Source organism: Rhineura floridana, chromosome 8 (genome assembly GCF_030035675.1).
Source record: "Rhineura floridana isolate rRhiFlo1 chromosome 8, rRhiFlo1.hap2, whole genome shotgun sequence".
Classification (NCBI taxonomy): Eukaryota; Metazoa; Chordata; class Lepidosauria; order Squamata; family Rhineuridae; genus Rhineura; species Rhineura floridana.
In genome coordinates this window covers 32,797,898-32,819,535 of record NC_084487.1, presented here as the reverse complement: position 1 = coordinate 32,819,535, position 21,638 = coordinate 32,797,898, and the positions used below count along the sequence as shown (strand labels likewise).

General features: G+C 42.4%; 1 protein-coding gene across 7 annotated transcripts in view; it reads right to left on the bottom strand.

Moving 5' to 3' along the window:
• Window positions 1–8,616: 8,616 nt before the first annotated feature.
• LOC133390356 (cystine/glutamate transporter-like) overlaps window positions 8,617–21,638 on the bottom strand; it is a 62,576-nt gene continuing 49,554 nt past the window's right edge. For 6 of the 7 annotated variants that reach the window (XM_061638810.1, XM_061638808.1, XM_061638809.1 and 3 more), the window contains 2 exons: window positions 15,208–15,382; window positions 8,617–12,911 (listed from right to left, as the gene is read on the bottom strand). In XM_061638810.1, coding sequence (XP_061494794.1) covers window positions 12,847–12,911; window positions 15,208–15,382 — 240 coding nt within the window. In that variant the 3' untranslated portion in view covers window positions 8,617–12,846. Of the gene's footprint in view, window positions 12,912–15,207; window positions 15,383–21,638 lie in introns of those variants that run through there. The other variant, XM_061638814.1, reaches the window with a different exon arrangement.

The window sequence follows — 21,638 nt, the reverse complement described above, 5'->3', positions numbered from 1 at the left end:
CGGCCCTGCCTTGCCGAATAGGACCCCGCAAGGGGGTAGACCCGTACCAGCCGCACCATTCCTACACGTCCAAATTGACTTTGTTGATCTTCCAAAAGCTGAAGGAAAGAAACACCTTTTGGTCATGGTATGTCCCTTAACAGCATGGATAGAGGCATTCCCAACTACAAAAGCCACCGCTACAACAGTGGCCAAATTGCTACTGAAAGAAATAATACCACGGTTCGGGGTTCCAGAGATAATTGACTCAGACCGAGGAACACATTTTACTGGACAGATCCTGGCGAAAGTTGAAGAAGGTTTGGGAATCAAGCATTTATTTCACACTGTTTACCATCCACAATCGTCCGGGGTGAAGGAGAGACAGAACCGGGAAATTAAAAGCGCATTGGCTAAGTATACTCAGGAAACAGGTTTAAGGTGGCCTAAGGTACTCCCTCTCGTTCTTTTCCATCTGCGTACCCGCCCTACCTGAGCCTTAGGACTCTCCCCGTATGAATTAATGTATGGCAGGCCTCCAACGAAAGGGGGGAGCTTGCCAAATGTGGATGTTTCACTATTGGGGGGGGATCACATAACTGTATCCCAATATCTTTCTCTGCAGAACAGACTTCGTGAATTGTGGAAATCTGCAGGATTAACCAAGACGGTGCCCCTTGAGGACCAAGTGCATCCATACCGCCCCGGGGACTTTGTTTGGGCAAAGAAATTCGTGAGGGGCGATTCTTTGCAACCACGATACACAGGACCACACCAAGTCCTCTTATCTACACAAGCAGCTGTCTTCTTGGAAGGTCGGAAGTCGTGGATACATCATTCCCACGTAAAGCCTGCTGTGGTAGTGGCATCTCCACCCCCCCGGGTCCCCAAATTACGCCTGCAGAGGAACGAAGAAACCGGTCAGTGGCAGGCGGTTCAACTTCCCTTTCAGGACGTAGATATCGAGTAAATAACAACGCTGATATGCTTCAACAAGGATGGAGGCTGCCTGCCCATTTGTGGGTTGTGGGCATTCTGATTCACCACGCCTGGCCCCTTTGTTGCCCCCCCAATGTAAAAATATGTAGTGACAGTGACTATTACTATCTAAAAGACTTTGGATGAACAATTCCGAAAACACAGGACTGTCCAGACCCTTTTCTGTACGATGTGGACATGATAAAGGAGGGAACGGTAAAAGCTGACATTGCGGGACGTTTATGTCACAAAGCAGCCGTTGTACTGCAACACAACTACACCGGCAGATGGGTAGTTCATTGCACCCGTATAGAAATCGAATGGCCCATCAGACTTGCACTTCGGTGCAAACAATACCGCCCAATGCCCAATTATGGTTGCCCCACTAACTTAGATGTTAATTCCATAAGATCAGAATATAATATGATCACTTTCAAGGCAGAATATAGTAGGATTACTTTGCAGGTCCGAATTGCAGAAAAAGAGAAGTTTTGTGTAGGCATTGGCATACCATCCTGTTACGCATGGCTAAAAGATAGATTGGAGACACAGAAACCCTCGCAAAATCAGATAACACACACTACACGTGAAGTAAAACCAATAGGTGGATTTAAGCAAAGAAATACAAGAATAGGCGATGGGTGGGACGGAAACACGTTTGTTGCCTTAATGGAAAAGACAGCTCCAAATAAAGGTACTTGCTATGTCTGCGCACACACACCACCACACGGACAGGCTGGAGTCCCCTTGACTGGGGCCCCTTTGCCGTTAAAGGAGTATCTTTCTTTTGCCTCACATTCCAGTTCACAGGAGTTGGAAGGGGGGTTGGTTTTAAGCGGGCCCATCGCCAGGTCAGTTTGCGTAAGCAGTAGAAACCAGCCGACGGGAGGATTGATGTGTGATGGCTTGATTTTCTCCACAAACCCGGGTAATTGGACATTTTTAAACGGGACACGCAAAGCAGAGGGCTTAACCTGGTTATCCATTTGGCAGCATTTGTTGCGGTTAACTTTTGCAGACCATCACTTAGTGCCTTTCCTCACGGACTTAGTGGATCACCAAACCCCAGCTGGACTCTGGTGGCTTTGTGGGCACTCAGCGGTAAGGAAACTGCCAACATCAGGCTCTTGGACCTGCACTTTAGGGAGGGTGGTACCGGGGCTCCGGGTTTCCCCCACCCTACCAACCCTGCGCCGCCGTAACTGGAGAGGCACAGGGGAAGCGGTGTTGAGAGGTTTTTTTCCAATGTATGGGGCAGCCAAAACGTATCAGGAACTTGTAGAACTCTCTCAAGCTTTTGAACGTTTTATGAATGATTCAGCTATTTCCTTTTCGGACCTCACAAATGAGCAGGGACAAATTAGAACTGTAGTTTTGCAAAACAGGCTCGCCTTGGATTTTTTATTAAGCTCTCACGGGGGGATCTGTTCGTTAATAGGGAGCGAATGTTGTACCCATATTACGGACAGCAAAGCTGACGTCATTAAACACATTAATGATATCGGAAACATCTATCATGAGGTAGAACGCATTGGGAATTTTTCCTTGCTCTCTGGGTTTTCTGACTGGTTCTCAGCATGGCCAGACTGGCACAAGATTTTATTCTATATTGTTCTGGTGTTAGCTTTGTTGATTTCTGTTTGTTGCTGCTTACAATGTATACCAAATTTGATACAATTGGCTTCGGTCTGTCTAAGTAAGCTCACGCTGTCATTATCCCGGAGATCACAGCCTACCTATATGGAGATGGCTTTGAGGCCGATTTGGCAACCCAAGCAAGGTAATGCAGCTACCTGAGAGACTAGCTAGTCTCTCAGGGCTGAAAGGGGGGACTGTTAGGATCAAAATTGAACCTCAGTCGTCTGCAATACTATAGTTCACTTGCCTTACCCAAACAAAGTCAGGCATTATGGGAAATAGAACCAAAATGGCCTTTAGTTGACTTTTGATATAAAATGTCAGTTTATTCCCTGGCGACCTGGCCCTTACCTACATTCCAGTGGCTTGCATAATAAAAGCCGGTTTAAGCTGGAAACTTCCCTACTATATATCTCTTGTATCACATCCATGCCTATGACCTTGTTTATTGCTATGAAGGTGCCTTGCATAGAAATGTTATAAGCTGTTCCGCTGCCCCTCAGATCTTGACTTGTGAAACCCTTTGATATGCAAGCGTAGTAATTTTCATGTCTGTCTCCTACCCATGGGGCGCCCGATTGCAGCCGGTCACCCCTTTATTCTTCCCTTCTTCTGTAGTTGCATAGTGCTTATCTCTAGGACATGAAAAGTATGCAGACATGGAATCTAAGAGATAATCTTAGTGTTTCCACTTTCGTCCTTCCCCCTACACCCCTTTACCTCCTTTTGTCTGCCCCAAAGCTATAGTGTCTAGCAACTGCTTCTTTTGTATTTTGTGACGTATGCCCGATACTGTAAACTTCGGGGTGAGCCTATATAAACCCTTGAACACCAATAAACGAGGTTCCCATGCTGGCCTGCTTCGGCTTGTAAGTATTGGGTCCCCTTTGCAAAGGTTTTTGTCTCGTGTTACTTGATCTCTGATAGTGGGTTCATTTGCACTCAACTCCGCACTCTTCCCGGGTGTAATAAGCGAGTTGGGGTTGACAGGGCGACTTGCGTGTTGGGTTTGGACCTAACAGTGGCAACCGTAACCGCTGTACTTTGCCCTCCCGGATCTGTTCCTGTAACGTACATCTTCCTTTTGTGTCTGTCATGTGCCTTATTCCTTCCTGAGTGACTCATTCTTCAGGCATAGATCTTGGCTTACCTCTGACTATGCCTCTGCGCACTGATGCCATGTGATGTTAGACCGGGGATGGGGATCCTCGGGCACGGGGGCCAAATGAAGCCTCCAGGCCTCTGTGTCCAGCCCTTGGAATTTGCCCCATGCCACACCCATCCCAGAATCTGCTTCACACCCTCCTTGAGTGCTTTTGCACAGCTAAAATGTGTCTTTGTGTTGCGCTGTGTGTAGTTGTGTTGCTTAATTTCGTTTAAAAACAGCACCACAGCAGCAGAGAGTAACAGCAGACGTTGAAATGCGAGTGTGCAGCGTGCGTTTGCCTAAGAAAGCAGGCTTTTACCCTGCATCAGCATCATTGAGACTTGAGACTTATTAAAATAAGAAAAGCTACTTTATTTATAGAAATACATAGTAGATAGAAAAGGCATATCTAGTTCTAACTAACTAGCTAAGTTGGAGGCATAACTCCCAGGTGTGGGAGTCAGCCCCATGCTCGGAGAGAGAGCAGAGACAAAGGGATGTCTCCTCTCTCCTGGTCAGCCGGAGGACAAAAGAATGGAAAGGGCGGAAGGAGGAGGGGCAGGTAAGCTTCCCTAAAGGTAAACAAAGCCTATCCATCTGGAGGACCCTAGCTCTATCTTCCCTCTGGAGCTTAAACAAAAGAACAAAACAGGAGTTGCTCTTGCCCCACTTCCAACACTTTGAACTCTGCCAATGCTTTTTGCTGGCCTGGATGGAGGACGGAGAGGGATGTGTCAGCAAAATTAACATTTGTTGCTCCATCCACTTTTGCTTCCCCCCCCCCCACGCACATGACTCTTTGGCTGAAAAAGGTTCCCCACCCTTGTTTTAGACCCTGGACATAATGATCTTGGAGGAGGGGCTCTCTAGATGGTTATTCGTATTACTTCACTTATTTCAAAAGTGTGGTAAGCCAGCCTTGCTGCTTTTGAGGCCCTTCCTACTCTTTCTGTTCAGTGGGACCCTTAACTTCTGCCCCAAAGTCCTATCCTGGTGGCGCCTCTTCTTCTGCATCTCAAATAGGCTCCAGTCTGCTCATACTCTTTCATCTTGGCTTCTGAGTTCCAGAACTGACCTCTCTTGGCTGCTGATCCGCATCAGGGACAGATCGAGGTCCATTCCTCTTCACAGATCTGGACTGACTATGCACCTGGAAATGGTGGTAGGCAACCAGCAGAAGCTGCCTACATCTTGAATGAGCCCAATCGTGGCTCCTTAGTGAGCCCATAAATTTAGATGTCTGTTGCTAAAATAGTTTATATGGTAATTAGAAGCATTACCATATAACTGAGCAGTTGAACTCAAATCACACACACACACACACACAGAGCAATATTATGCATAGGAAGCTACCTTATACTGAGGCAGACCAACGGTCCATATTGTCTGCACTGACTGGCAGTGGCTGTCCAGGGTTTCAGGCAGGGATCTCTCCTAGCCCTACCTGGAGATGCTGGGGATTGAACCTGGGACCTTGTGCATGCAAAGCAGATACTTTGCCAATTAGCTGTGGCCCTTCCCCCATGTCTACTCAGAGATCTCACTGAGTTCAGTGCGACTGACAGTGCAGTAATACCCTAGTAGATGGAGGAGAAATTTGATTCAGATTGCATTTAAAGGCCAGCCTATTTAAGTCACACTTTCTGAAACAATTTGTGAAGTGAAACACCACCAGCTTTTGAAATTTGCACTTTTCCGAATTTGGCAATGCAGTTTGTCAGCCAAGTAATGTTTGCAAAAATGCATATTAGTGAAAATAGCATACAACAATGCACAATATTAGGGGAAACTGCTTTGCAAAAATGTGTATATTAGGCAAAATTGCATGCAAAAATGTGTATACTGTTACACGTGTACGTCTGAACCCTCTAATGTGTGTATACCCACCAGAGACCCAAACTTCTCTTGAGAGTGCAGTGGAACTTTTTGCTGAAATGAAAACCTGCACATCATTCCAACAGGTCTAAAACTACCCACACAACCCCAAGAAAACACAAAAAGTAAAATAAAGGTTGGTCTATTGAAAGAGTCAGTGTGGCATAGTGGTTAGAGCAGCCTTTCCCAACCAGTGTGCCTCCAGATGTTGTTGGACCACAACTCCTATCTTTCCTGACCATTGGCAATGCTGGCTGAGGCTGATGGGAGTTGTGGTCCAACAACATCTGGAGGCACACTGGTTGGGAAAGGCTGGGTTAGAGTGTTGGACTACAACCTTGGAGACCAGGGTTTGAATCCCCACACGGCTATGAAGCTCACTGGGTGACCTTGGGCCAGTCACTGCCTCTCAGCCTCAGAGGAAGGCATTGGTAAACCACCTCTGAATACCTTACCATGAAAACTCTATTGACAGGTTTGCCATAAGTCAGAATCGACCTGAAGGCAGTCCATATTGAAAGAAGAAAAAGGGAAAAGATAGTGTTTCATTTATAACAAGAATACAGGCAGCATCTAGCTAACACAATCATTCATTTCTTAGAGCTAAGAAAGCAAGGAGAAACCCTGCAACTAATCACATCCAAAGACTGAAACCAAAGTAAGAAAAAGAATGCTGTAGACTTGTGGTATACTTTTTCTGAAGAAGTTATGGACACAAGGTTAGGATAACAATTATATGTTTGGTAAGAACCAATCTCTCTCTCTCTCTCTCTCTCTCTCTCTCTCAATATGGCCCCATAGCCAAGCATATCATTCTTACCCTTTCTCTGCCTGGTATCTCAAGCTGCATGTTGAGATGAACTTAGGGAGCGATGATGTCAGAAGTTTGTTGAAGCCAAAGTGTGCTGCTGATTTTACCCCGGCAAAGTCTCTAGCTTAAATATGTTTTGGGGTTTATAGAGTTGCATGTAAGCTGGCAGGGTGGGTGTGTGCCTACATGACTTACCAGAGAATAAAGAACTTCTTTGAAATGTAATGTTAGGGTATGGTTTTCTAGATAAAGTTTGCACATAAGCCTGCTATCTCCTGTACATTAGTGTAGTGGCAAATTCAGAAGGGCAGGGTCCCTTCATGATAATCACACCATGCCCCCTCACAGCCATGCCTCCAGGATTCACTGTCTCTTCTGCAATTACAGAATTATAGAACTAGAATAAAACTGCTGTGTGTAGAGGCTTCCTATCCTCCCTCCACAAGTCTGTTTCTCTCTGGGGGCTAAATGTTGCCAGAAACCTTTTAATTTTAAGAATTCTGAATTAAAGCCAAGTTGGGGACTAGGGTTTGGGAGACAGAAATATTTTGCCATGAGTCTTCTCAGTGACTGACTCACCTCCTTTTACTCTCATTGGCTCCAATCAGCACAAAAGGACAAGGAAGCATGTTGTTAGCTATGTGAGAAGACTCCTCTCAGTGGTTAACACACTCCCCTTTCATGCCAATTGGTTCATGCATAGGAACCCTGCTCCCAAAAAAAGTAAGGGGTCTATGACCCTCCATGGCCCAGATGACTACACTGCTGCTCCTGCAAGATATTTAGTGTGAATTCCTCTCTTGGGGAAATCTCATCTCTGTCAAGTCAGAGGGTGTCATAAATCCTGCCCAAATGGAATCATTGTTTAAATGATTGGATCACTTCTTGGGCAGACCTGAAATCTGAATCTTTCTGTGGCATTCATTAGCTTAATAAGCATGTCTTCCTGACATCAGAAAACCAGTTGTGGTCATCCTGAAACTAGACTCAGCAAGAGTGCTGTTCTCCCAGGCATCTTGGCACTTCTGCTCTCATACAGTGATCTATTTTATAAACCATAGAATGAAAACTCCATTTTGTGCATACCCCTTTACAATATTGTGAGAAATTAACACAAAAATGCCAATGAATTTTCATGAGGACTTTTTAAAAAAACAAAACACAAACTGATGTGAAATGTGGAGAACTGAATTTAAGACTGGAAAAATGAGAAATTGAAATTGACAGATTTGCCCATGGCTAACTCCTACACATGTCTACTCATAACTAAGCCCTACTGAGTTCAGTGGGACTTACTGCCCAGCAAGTGTGTATAGGGTTGCAGACTTATTCACAGAGTAAGGATTCTAGGATTATTGCCTCTTGAAATGGAGAGTTTTAACTTGATGTAATGTTGCATTTTTATATTGTTGTAAGGCGTCCTGCAACCTTGTGGTGGTGGTGGTGGTGGGAATTCCTATATAAAATAAAATAATTGGCCAACCTTTCAAGACACTCCCAGCTACTATTGCTATGTTCTACCTTCACTTTAGAGGCAGAATTCCCAGTTGCTGGGAATCACAAGTGGGGAGAATGCTGCTTTTGCACTCAGGCCCTGCTTATGGGGTTCCAGTGCGCATCTGGTTGGGCACTGTGAGAACAGGATGAAAGACTAGATGAGCCTTGCAGGGCTCATGTTCAAAATCAACTTCTTCACTCCACCCAATATGAAGGCTGGCCCTGGCAGCTGTGTTGGCCCTCAGTCTTGCTGCATCCCTTATGATATCAGACAAACCATCCAACTTTTTTGGGGGGGAAGGAGGACCACATAAATATATATGTGTACATGTATGGCCATCCTTTATTTTAACTCCCCTCCTCCAAATTCTGAAGCCATTTTAAAACTAGTTGTAAATCTCGGGTTTGACAGAGGAAGGTGTGTTAATGATGTCACAGGCGTTAGCCAATAGTCAGCTTTTCCCAGTTTAGAACCATGCCAAAAATCTGCAGAACTTTTTCCGCCCAAGACCTTTCCCAAGACAGAAAAGTGTATGTGTGTTTGGATGACAGCAATGATGTTCAGACCAGCTCCATCTCGTTAAAAGTGTTTTTTCACCCCAAGGTTGGTTACAAATTCATAATCAGGCAGCAGTTTTGACCCAATATCTTCAGCAAGATAAAAGACACAGATGGCCAGAAAAATGCTTAATAATTTCTGAAAACTGTACTTTATTTCAAACCCTTTAATGATATATTTAATTATGATTCACTGAGTGTATAAAAATGTTTAAAATACTGCTTAGGTTTGGGACCTAATTTAACTTTATTCTTAATAACAAATCTTCCATGCAACTTGGATGGGATTGAGGTTTTACCCTTAAATATATACAAAATGTTTCATGCCTTGTGTTCATTCCCTGTCCAGCAAACTAAAATGGGAAATTCAACATCTGCTTCAATTCCCATCTTCCATTTTATACAAAATGTTATATCTCAACAGCTACTGTATAACTCAGCATATGTGTAATCACTAGCTACTAAGGTTTTCTTTGCTGATGGAAAGAAGCATACATGACACAATTTAGAAAACCACAACTAAATATGCTCCAATTTGCCTGCCTATTTCATGTGGCTAATGAGGACCATTTAGCATCATGTACCCAATCATATGCACATTTACTCAGAAGAAAATCTGACTGGGGGTGCTTCCAGACTGTCACTATTTTCTGGTGGGATTCAATTACATACCAACAAGTTCAGGTAGGACAATAAAGTAGATTTGGCGTTCTTGCGCCTGATTGGACTTTGCAATCAGGAAAGCAATGGAGAAATGCACTAGACACTTGACACATCTAATCTCCGTATAAACTTTCCCATGAACAGACCACAATGAATGCTCAATAAATAGCCAACATCATCTAAGCTCCATGCAAACGTTGTGCAAACAAATCAGGATGAATGCTCAATAAAAAGCAACCTGGATTATTTATTATTTATTTATTTAAAACATTTATAACCCGCTCTATTTCCGAAGACTCAGAGCGGCGAACAAAGAACAATCATACACAAAGGTTAAAATGAGCAATAAAAACAATTTTAAAATAAACATAATCACAGCAGGACCTGTCAATAATTAAAAGACATCCTAAACATCATTTAAATTAAATGCTTGGCGAAATAGGAACGTCTTAACCTGGCGACGGAATGCAATAAGAGAAGGAGATAACCGCACTTCTAACGGTAAGAAATTCCACAGCCTGGGGGCAATAACAGAAAAGTCCCTAGATCTAGTTCCCATCAGATGAGCTTGGGAAGTTGGGGGGATCATAAGAGGAGGATCAACAGAAGACCTCAAGGGTCGGGAGGGTTCATAAAAAGACATACGACCAGATAAATAGAGAGGGCCCAAGCCGTGTAAGGCTTTAAAGGTTAAGACCAGCACTTTGAATTGGGCTCGGAAGCAGATCGGCAGCCAGTGTAGTTGTTGTAGAAGAGGAGTTGTATGGGCTCGTATGCCAGCTCCTGTTAACATCCTAGCTGCCGCTCTCTGAACCAATTTAGGCTTCCAAGCTGTTTTCAAAGGCAGCCCCACGTAGAGTGCGTTGCAGTAGTCTAACCGGGATGTAACTAAGGCATGTGTTACCTTTGTCAAGTCAGAGTCTCCAGAAACGGGCGCAATTGGCGGACCAGTCGTAACTGGGCAAAAGCGCTCCTGGAGACCGCCGAAACCTGGGCCTCTAGGTTCAAGACCGAATCCAGAAGCACCCCCAAACTGCGAACCTGAGTCTTCAGGGGGAGTGCAACCCCATCCAACATTGGTAAATTCCCTATGTCCCGATCAGTCTTACGACTAACAAGGAGCACTTCTGTTTTGTCTGGATTTAATTTCAGCTTATTCACCTTCATCCAGTCCATCACTGCAGTCAGGCATTGGTTTAGGGGCTGAACGGCTTCCCTAGCATCTGGAGGGAAGGAAAAGTAAAGCTGGGTATCATCAGCATATTGATGGTAACGAATTCCAAACCTCCGGATGACCTCGCCCAGTGGCTTCATATAGATATTAAATAACATCAGGGACAACACCGAACGCTGAGGGACCCCACATGTTAGGGACCAGGGGTCCGAGCAGAAATCACCGAGTACAACCATCTGAGTCCTACCATCCAGGAAGGAGCAAAGCCACTGCAAAACAGTACCTTGCAATCCCATCCCAGAGAGACGGTCCCGGAGGATGCCATGGTCGATGGTATCAAAAGCCGCTGAGAGATCGAGGAGAACCAACAGGGACACACTCCCCCTGTCTAGTTCCCTACGGAGGTCATCAACTAAGGCCACTAAGGCCATTTCAGTCCCGTGGCCAGGCCTGAAACCAGATTGGAGTGGATCATAATAATCCGTTTCATCCAAAAAACGTTGGAGTTGTGAGGCAACTACTCGCTCCATGATTTTACTTAGGAATGGGAGATTGGAAACTGGGCGAAAATTGTCTAAACAGAGGGGGTCTAAAGAAGATTTCTTTAATAATGGTCTAACAATGGCCTCTTTTAGACATCCAGGCAAGCAGCCTTGTTGGAGAGAGGCATTAACCACCCCCCAAACCCAATTAGCCAGTCCCCCTCTGGCCTGCTTTATGATCCAGGAAGGACAAGGATCAAGCCGGCAAGTAGTAGATCTCATTGCCCCAAGAAGCTTATCTATATCTCCGGGGTGAACAAGCTGAAAAGAATCCAGGACAAACAGAATCCAAAGGTACATCCCTAGAGACTGCATAAATATTGGCATCTAAGTCGGAACGAATCTGACCGGATTGTATCCGGTGCTGACCCTGCATAAACAGAACAGACTTCCACTTGTGCAATGGGACTTTTTCTTCCTCTCCTCCCCACTACAGACTGCTGCATACTCTCAAGATCTGCTCCAAAGATTCAGGGGACCTGCTATTAACCGCCAATGGAAAGCTCCCATTAGCACCAATGGAGGCTTTCATACCAGAGCTAATAGCAAACACAGAGTGGGGTGATTTTGGGCAGGACTGTTGCAGAAGAGTAAAGCTTCTTAAACACAATAAAAGAAGCATATCTGACATTGCATGAGTTGATACATGCATTATTTGCTTTTTGTTGTTCTTACATGGATCCATGTATGCACTGTGTTGCATCTGACCTGCTCATTTTGGTTTCTGATGGCTGGCAGTGCTGAACCCAGGGTTTTGGTTCATGACCCTCTCACATTGCATTGTATGATGCAAAACGAACACTACAGCTATGATTTCACATGCACGGACACACACACACACAATTTACAGTGTGCTCTTAGTCCATCTTGCAAAGCCATGCATTTAGCTCTTTAACACCCCAATCCTAATCATGTTATCCAGAGAAGAAAGTCCCTCTGTTTTCAGTGGAATTTATTTCCATGTAAATGGTGTGGTACAGAAGTGACCACGCCCGCTGCACATGCTACATGTTGTAGCATGTTTGTTTGTGTTCCTGTTGTTCTGCTGGATCATAACTACTATGGCTGTGTACAGATTATCTTTCCACTGCATCAATGGGGGTAATTTGCCCCTAACCGATATAACAGCACTAGTCTTTATTGAGCATTAGTAAGAATAACTGAAGACAGAAAGGACCACCCATGGGAATATAATATGATCCATATTCCTAATTGTACCAGTACTATATACTTCAAAAGTGGTGTGAAATTGGCTACACCAGATTGCCAGACTGAAAGCCACATCTGGTTCAGTCAATTTCACCCAATGGAAATTTTCCTTTGCAAAAGGTTAGAGGATCACTTTGATATATATATATCCACCTTTTTACACAACAACAATAACTTTTTTTAAAAGTTCAGAAGGTTCAAAACCACTCCAGATTTGGGAAGCACTTCCTTGCCATTCCAAAGGTGCCCATGATAGTCACACCAAAATACACACACATCTTCTGCAGCAAGGCTTATTTTAGTTTTCTAGAGTCCATCTTGGAGAACATAAAAAAAATCATTGGCCAAGGTACACCGGTCAAACCAAACTCTGAGTCGAATGATGTAACTTCACTAATAACAGATCAGCAATACCACTTCAGCATCTAAAATAACTATTGCCTCTACACAGCCAGCATTCAGAAAGTTGCCTTTCTTCAGGGGCCAGATGCAGTCATATCCATCTGCATGGCAGATGAGGATGGTATGAAGATCAGCATGGGCTACTTCTCACACAATCAAAGGTGTGACTCAACAAAGGGTTTCCTGTGCCCTTGATTTTTCAGGAACATTCCATCTGGTGTTAAAATACTAAACCGGAAGCAGCACATGCTCCAGTGCAGATATGCTCTGATTCATGAGCATGCATTAAATGTAAGCTAGGAGAAATCTGCACAAAACCAGAGCTTTGAAGTACATGCATCCGGTTTCCCCTCGCCCACCCTTGTAATGCTTCTCAGTAAGTCCTGACCTCTTGTTGCACCACCTTCATGAGAATCTGAAGCTTCCATGTAAGATAATCTGTAACAGGAAACAGACTTGTAAGAGCAAGAGAATTTCATTTGTTGGTATTTTTTAAAGTGTTACTTATGTTTGTTCCAAAACTGGAAGATTAATGTGGAAACAGAATGGGAGGGAATTATGGTTACAAAACATGCAAAAATAGCATAGATCAGAAACAGACAGATTTACCACCACTACCACTCACCGCCTCAGGCTCTTATCTGCAACATGAGAATACTAATATATATAAGTGCATTAAACACTCAAAGTGCTATACAAATTCTAAGCATTTTTATTAATATAATTATTTTATTGCTCAAAACAGAGCTACATAGGAATGCTCTCAGATTCCTAGCCCCCACAAAATATCAGATGGTTCTGATCTTAGCAATTGTTCAATGTTTAGCAAACAGGAAATGAAAAATGCTTCCCCCCCCCTCAGATCAGTTGTTCCCAAACTATGGTCCACTGAATGAGCTCCATTCAGGCAATTCGTGTTCTGTCTGCGAAGCACAGCATGTGCAGTGCATTAAACATTCATATAGATTTTTAATTGAACTTTTATGGCTTCTTTTATTTCACATATTGTATTTTATCATTTGTTATTGTATTTTATATTGTATCCTATGGAATTCAAACGGTAATACAACATTACACAAGATAAGAAACAAAAGAAGCCATAAAAGTACCATTAAAAAACCCACACAGCATCTAGCACAGTGCATCGCAATTGCTACAACAGGCAGACAAAATCATTAAGTGGTCCACCAAGACCCTTAGCAATTTTCAAGTGGTCCGTGAGGAAGAAAGGTTGGGAACTGCTGCTCTAGATACAGCCACAGGGCTTGTAAATTAAATCTCAATTGTTTGTACAGTGTTCCCCTCTTCCTTCCACCCACCCACGCACCCTCCTTCCCAAGTAACATTTTCTTTAGGCTTCTTACAATGCCGCTTTGATATAGGGAGCATTAAGCCTAGGAACCCAAGACACTGATTTCATTAAAATGTCATTAACAAAGTTGCCCAATTAAACACACCATGGCAGGCATTCTTTTCCAATTGGCATTTTAAAAAGCACTGGATTTTCCATCCCATAGCAAGCAATGGGAAATGTCATGTTCAGTTTTTACATGTAACATTAATGTACATTGTTCATAGGTTCACCTATTATATGCAACATGAATGTATACATATAGTATACATTATATGCAACAAGCACGTACACTGTTGCACTATTATGTGCTGTTCCTATGAATATTTTAAGGAAATTATTCCATATTATATATACCTTTAAGGGAAGGGCACAAAAAAAGAAGACCTCCTGGATAAAACAAATACACCTGTCTGCATAACTCACCGCTATAGAAGCATTTAGGTCAAGCTGCCCAAGGTTTAAAGTTTGGATTAACTTCTGTTTGTTGCAATTGTCAGCTATGATATCTTAACAATAATACTGAACGTTTTGCCTGTTTCTCAGCTAGTTCCTTTGGAAAACTGTAAGGTGTATTTGGTTTGAGAGACACTGTAACAAGAATGTCTCCACATTTTATCTTCACTCCCACGGGGCCTGCTGTATAAATGGTGATGAGTTTGTCAGAATTATGATGTTATCTTTGTTCAAAGCATTCAAATTGTAATACTTGCTTATAAGGATATGTGTAACCTTACATGTAGGTTTATGTTTTTCAGCTGATGAGGCTATACTTATGGATTGGTTAATTTCTGAAGAAGCTCTTACTGAGAAATAAGAACTTACCAGAGTCCTGTAAATCTATCTCATGAGCTGTCTTCTGTTTCCAATTGTGTACTTGTACCATTGCTGTTGTTTTGCAATGTTAGGACTGGAGTCCTCATTGCATTGGTCGGTTTGGTCAAGTAACATGAACTCAGAAGCGATGGTGTGGGGAGGGTCAAATGTAGATATGCACAGGCCTTCAATTCTCTGTTATGGCATGTACATTAACTGAGGGAGCGGGGCGGGAGGAAGCATACACTGCCATGCCCCTCCCCCAGACCTTGACTTCATTTCAAAAGCCATCTGCAAGTGTTCGTTCAGACCTCTGGAAAGAGTGACCTCCTCTGGCAGCCCATTGGGTGGGAAAGGAAACAGGGAGAGAGGAAGAGGGAAGGACTCAGAAAGAGAGAGCCCCCCCCCCCATTATTTCTGAAGGAATACAGCTCTCAACAAACTTGCCTGTCCCTGTCCTATGTGAATCCCTGCCCACGGTGGACTGAATCGAGCCCTAGCTATGCAGTGATTTTTAAGAATACTGTACTGAATTAGATCATTCAGAATTATCCAGTCTCTACTCACAGAATGTGGTACAGCAACACTCTGGCATTGACCTGTTGATGAGCAAATAGTAAACTGGAAAACCACTTAAAACCATGGCACAGCCGATGCTGATATTGATTGGGTCTGAGTAGAAAGACATCCCCACTGTAAAAAGGCAGATGATTGTAAAGGAAACAGGAATGAAGAGAGGAACCTGGATAGGAGAGAATTAAATTTCAAAATATTAATATATACCCTGTGTCTCAATATTGCCGCCCTGGGGTCCTGCTGGGAGGAAGGGCGGCAAATAAATCAAATAATAAACAATTAATATAGACTGTAAAACTGTGCCTCCAATTTTGCTCCTGCAAAATGCTCCCTCCCCCCATCACTCTCTGCACTTTTGCAGTTTTGCTTTCTCATACAACACAATTTCAGATACTTTATCAATGTGCAACCAGTTGGATAATGTGCCATATTAGGCATTTCATCCATATGGCATAATACCCAGCTCTGTCCTTCTCTTTCATCTCATGCCAAGGAAGCAATGGAAGTTTTGAACCAGTAGTCATGGACTCGATGTAGGCTTATAAACTAAGACTTAATCCAGACAAGACAGAAGTGCTTTTAGTCAGTAGTAAGTATGGGAAGAAATTAATTTGGTTCACATTTAAAGGGAAAGCTACCTAATTTGCACTTGCCAAAACAATATGTGAACTGAAACACAGCTATCCTTAGAAATTTGTACTTTTCCAAATTTTGCAATCAAGTTCTCCAGCCAAGTAATGTGTACAAAAATGCCTAACAGTACTTGGGTAAAGTGTGCATTAAAATGCATATATTAGTGAAAACAACACACAAAAGTGCATTATATTATTCTGCTTTGCAGAAATGTGGATATTAGGCAGAATTGCCTGCAAAAATGTGTATATTAGGAGAAACTGGAAAATGCTGATGAATTTTCCTGAAGACTTTTTAAAAAATCACAAACTGATGCAGAAATGTGAAGAACAGAAAAAATAGAAACTGAGAGGAAACTAAATTGACAGCGTCACCCATCCCGAGTCAATACGGCTAGATTTTATCTTCATTGTTTTTAGATTTTTAATGTCTGGGTATTGTATGCCATTTTTGTACGTCACCCAGAGTGGCTGGACAGCCAGCCAGATGGGCGACTAATAAATTCAATAAATAAATAAATAGGACAGCTAAACTGGGAGAGGGGATATGTCTTGTTCTGGATGGGGCTGCACTCCCCTTGAAAGGCCAAGTCTGCAGATTGCAAGGATTTCCAAATCCTGGAATGATCAGGTAGCTAGGAGTGCTTTAGTACAGTTTCAGCTGGTGCACCACCAATGCACCACCAGCCTAGATAGTATATATACAAAATACACAAATTACATCTTACAAAAAACTGTAAGATAAAAGCAGGAAAATATAAAGAAGTAAATAACAGTTAAAACATTTACTCCATATCTAGTATCTTTTTCCTACAAATAATGGCGGCTGCGCAAAATTTGGCTACCTTAATGGTAACCATAGGGTTACAATCCGCTAACAAGAAATGGAGATAACCAGCTTCAGAACCCGCTGGAAGAACTTGTCGAATAGGAGTAATAAAAACATGACGAAGATCTCGATAAAAAGAACAATACAGAAGGACGTGTTGTACTGTCTCCACCTCCCCGTTCTCACATGGGCAAACCCGTTCACAGTAGGGGACTCTATTATACCTGCCCTCGAGCAAGGCGGAAGGCAAGACGTTATGTCTAGCCAAAGTGAATGCTTTTCTGTATTTAACAACAGTTAAGTTTACCAGATAGTACACAGGAGAGAATATTCTTCCATTCAAACCCGGATTAGGATATACCGCAACCAAACTTAAATTAGTTTGGTGTTCGATATCCTTGATCCGTTGGAGAATAGCCATTTTGGCCTTGGGAAACCCGAGTTCGATAAGCACCTCGGGCAAAAAACCAAGGGCATAGATTTTATTATACAAGAACCGCTTCCACTTAGACTGAAAAGAATCTTCTAGCGTCAGGGGGGCCAACCCTAAAGGGGTAAAGATCATCTTAAGCCAGTAGTTAATTCTATAGATCCAGACGCGGGACTCTATAAGAGGAAGACCAACCTCAAGGCGTATGACTACATTAGGTACACAGGAAGGGAGGCCAAGTATAGATCTAAGGAATTTAGATTGAATAGCTTCCAAAGACACAAAGTCATCAAGAGCACAAAATTGTGTGCCGTACAACATTTGTGCTAATACCTTGGCACTAATAACCTGTGTCGCAGAGGGGATATATTGTCCCCCTTTACTGTAGAAGAAAGATAGCAATGCCTTTACGCTCCTTTGAGCAGTCGCGATGGCGTTGGTAATTTATGATTTCCAGGAACCAGAGGAATGGAAAATAATTCCCAGGTACCTGTACAGTGTAACCTGCTGGATCAGATAGTCATTTATTTGCCATCGGTGATTGGCCTTTTTCTTGGTAAAGATCAAAACCTTAGATTTATCATAATTTATTTTCAGCATTTCCTCATTACAGTATGAAGCGAGTGCCCTCAAAAGGCGACAAAGGCCAACACTAGTTTGAGACAGAAGAACAGCATCATCCGCATATGGACGAGGGTCTGTTAGCCAACTTGGGGGGATGGGAAATTACTACTGTTAGGTAATTGACTATTGAGTTGATATACAGATTAAAAAGGGTCGGGGCAAGAATGACCCCGTTAAAAGTTGGGACATGCGCTGACAGGTGCCCGGCACAATCAGATCTAACCCTTAAACTGGTGTTTTCATGCAGACTTCGAATTAAATATAACAGCCTTCTATCAATATTAGTGCTCTCCAGTTTAAACCAAAGTCTGTCCCTGGGGATTGAATCGAATGCCAACTTAAAATCGATAAAAGCAGCAAATAACCTCCCTCTTGGCATAGCAGTATATTTTTCAGCCAGATGTTGAAGAACAAGCCCTTGGTCCGCTGTCGATCTCCCTGGCCTGAACCCCGCTTGTTCATCAACTAAGATGTTCTCCTCCTCCAGCCAGCTAATTAATTTTTCAAGAAGATGTTTGGCATATAGCTTGCTAATAACACTCAATAGGCTAATAGGCCTGTAATTTGCCGGGTCGGATCTATTTCCTTTTTAAAAAATAGGTATAACAATTGCAAGTCTTCAATCAGCCGGAATTTGTGCGGATCGATCAATAGTAGTGAATTAAGCTGCCAAAATTGGAGCCCACCAGTCTATGTTCTCCTTCAGTACTTCAGGCACGATATTGTCACACCCAGGTGCTTTTCCGGTTTTGAGTGTGTTAATAAGGGAAATGATTTCAGAAATAGATACCAGGGGCCATTCTGGAAGGGAATGCAGCTCCTTCCTCGGCATACACACATTACTATGTGTCTTGGCATAAATACCACGAAAGTATGATTCCCAGACGCCAACCGGGATGTGGGAATCCAAGGCCCTCAAGTTGGGTTGCCAGCCCTTAACCACCAGCCTCCAAAATGCGGCCAAGTCTTTCAGCCTGGAAGCTTTAATTAAATTTTGCCAGGCCACACGCTGCGCCTTTTTATTTTTTTCAGATATTAGGATTTTATATCTTCTCTTCAGCATCAGATAGTCTGGAGGCAGAAATGGGAGATCGAGGGTTCTATAGAGCTTATACTTTGCCATAAGGGAGTTTTTCAAAGCAACACAATCTTTGTCATACCATGGTTTAGAGACTGTTCGTAAATCATGGTATCCACCTATTTTATTTATACTCCCACTGTAGCCTAAGGCGCGAATAATCCCCTGGTATTGTACCAACACATGTTCTGGGTAGTGTGCTGACAACAGAGCATTGAGCTGGCTAAGGGCCTCCTCCGAGATGAAAAACTCGGAAAAGGCGCTTGCTAATTTAGGTGTCCAGCTCAAGCGCAACACTCTTTGTGACATCCTTTGTTCAGCCGCCAGGTTTAACATGGGTTCACAGGCAGTGAGACCCATTTGGTTGCCTAAGTTAAGGGAGAGGGACAGAGGAAGATGGTCACTTTCAACATAATTAACCACAAGGCAGCTATTTACCAGATCAAACATATTAGAGGAAACTATAAAATAGTCAATTGTTGGCACACCTTGGTTAGTTATAAATGTGAATTCACCTGACCTATCCCCCTCTATACCCCCATTCAGTATGCTCATGTCTAATTTATTGACCATCTGGAGGACACAAAGCCCAGCAAAATTACACCTTGTGTCTTTAGATTGTCTATTAGGAAGAAGATGAGCTCTCTCAGAGCTCAGCTGGAGTAAGTGAAAATGGGAGTAGAGAGTTTCATCATTCGCTCCGGTTCTGGCACTGAAGTCCCCTGCTAGGATAACAAGAGCTTCTGGGAGATCAGTCATCAAATTGGAAATATATTCTTCCAATTTAATCCAGTTAGCTTTAATTAAAGTTTTTCGAGAAAGAGGAGGCAAATACACGTTGATCAGCATTAATGATCTTAGATGGAACTTTAGGAGTAATGCGGTGGCCATATTATTGAGATCCGGTAGTCTCATGTGAATACATCCCAATTTAGTTGACACCAACGTCACTAAGCCACCTTTAGGACGGCCGCCTGAATCACTGGGGACTGCCTCAAGCGAATAAACCGCAAAGTCACTAAGGACTAATTCACCTATAAGCCAATTCTCCTGGAGTAAAATAATGTCCTGTTTATTAATATAGGCAAAAAAAAGGGAATCTAGACACTTATTTGTCCACCCAGCAATATTTCAAGAGAGCATAGTCAGGGGGGCTTTTTGTTGCGATAGCTTATGTCAATTGGACGTAGGGGGCTGCTCCCAAATCATTGCGCAATTATGGGAGCCCCTCTCCTTGGAGACCACTGGGCACTGTGGGGGGTTGACATCGATAAGTTTTTCAACTTTATCTAAACTGGATTTCTTGTTATACTCTGTCATATTAATTATAGCCCCTTGTTTCTCCAGCGACTCAGAACCCTCTTCTAGAGACTCAATAATGTCTAAAAGGGGATTCCGACTGCTCACATTGGAGGACACCCGGGGAAGTATCACTTTAGAATGGTTTATAGGGGGAAAGCAGATATGGCCACTTTCACACAACGGTGGATGACATCCATACTAGGTCTGGGTACATCCAGACTGGATTATGTAACACGCTGTACATGGGGTTGCCTCTTGCAAAATGAGGTAGCTAGGCTAGGGATGCACTAGAATTCCGCCCAATTCAGATTTGGTACCAAATTTTCCATTAATTTGCTTTCCTCTATCATTAGCCTATTAACTTCAATGGGTCTACTATGAGTAGCATTGACTACCACCCAATATCATGATTGGCAGTTGCTCAAGACAGGTCCCTTTCCACTGCAACTCAACTTCCTTAGGGGTGTTTGGTTGGCTCCCCCCTCTTTAGCACAGCTTTGCTGAGCTGCAAAGACCTTCTTGTCTTGCCAAGCTTCATAGAGCGGGTTAAAGTTCTGTGTTCTTTTTTAATGCTGACTGTTTTATCCTGCACTTGGTTCTATTTTTTTTTTTTTTCAATAATTTTTATTCAGATTTTCATAAAACATACAAGACAAAATCATAAAACATTCAAAGACAAAAAACAAAATCAAAAATAGTTAAACAAAAAGAAAAAAAGAAAAAAAAAACAAAAATAAAAAATAAAGAGTAAAATATTGACTTCCCATTTGTCAAAGATCAAATCAGTTATAAGTCTATAATATATAGCAATCCTGTCTCTTAAGTCATATTATAAAATCACTTTCCTCCAGTAGTTATCTTACTTAATCATCAAATCTCATAAACATTACTTTATTCTTTCCACAAAAAGTCAAAGAGAGGTTTCAATTCTTTAAGAAATATATCTATCAATTTTTTTTTTCCAGATAAGCATATCGATTAATCCATCTCATTACTAATTATGATAATCTTATTGTCATAACCATAGTCAAAATAAACATTTCAATTAATCCATCACATCAGAATCTGTTAGGTTCAGTAATTTCAGTAGCCATTGTTCTATTATCTCTATTAGTTCCATTTTCCATCTTCCATCTTCAGTAGTCTTGTTAAGTCCAGTAATTTCAATATCCAATCTTCCATTATCAGTATTCCATAATAATCTTGCTGTCAAAGCCATAGTCATATAGTAAGAGTCTGATGGGAATTACCTCTATCCCAAATATTTTCTTGCCATCCATTCTGAATAAGTTGCTGAAATACTGCTGTAAAATCATATCTCTGTTCTTTTTTTCAAAATACACTGGGTCATCTCTTAAAAGTTTTTCCATTGTCACATGGCTGCAGTTAATTCCATAGATTTTCTCTATATTGGGCTCCATCACATCATTCCAATCCAGAAGATAATCCATGCCATTGATAACTTTATCTCTAGAATCTTCATTAATTTCTTCAGAGATAACATTGAGTTCCAAACAATAGATTTTA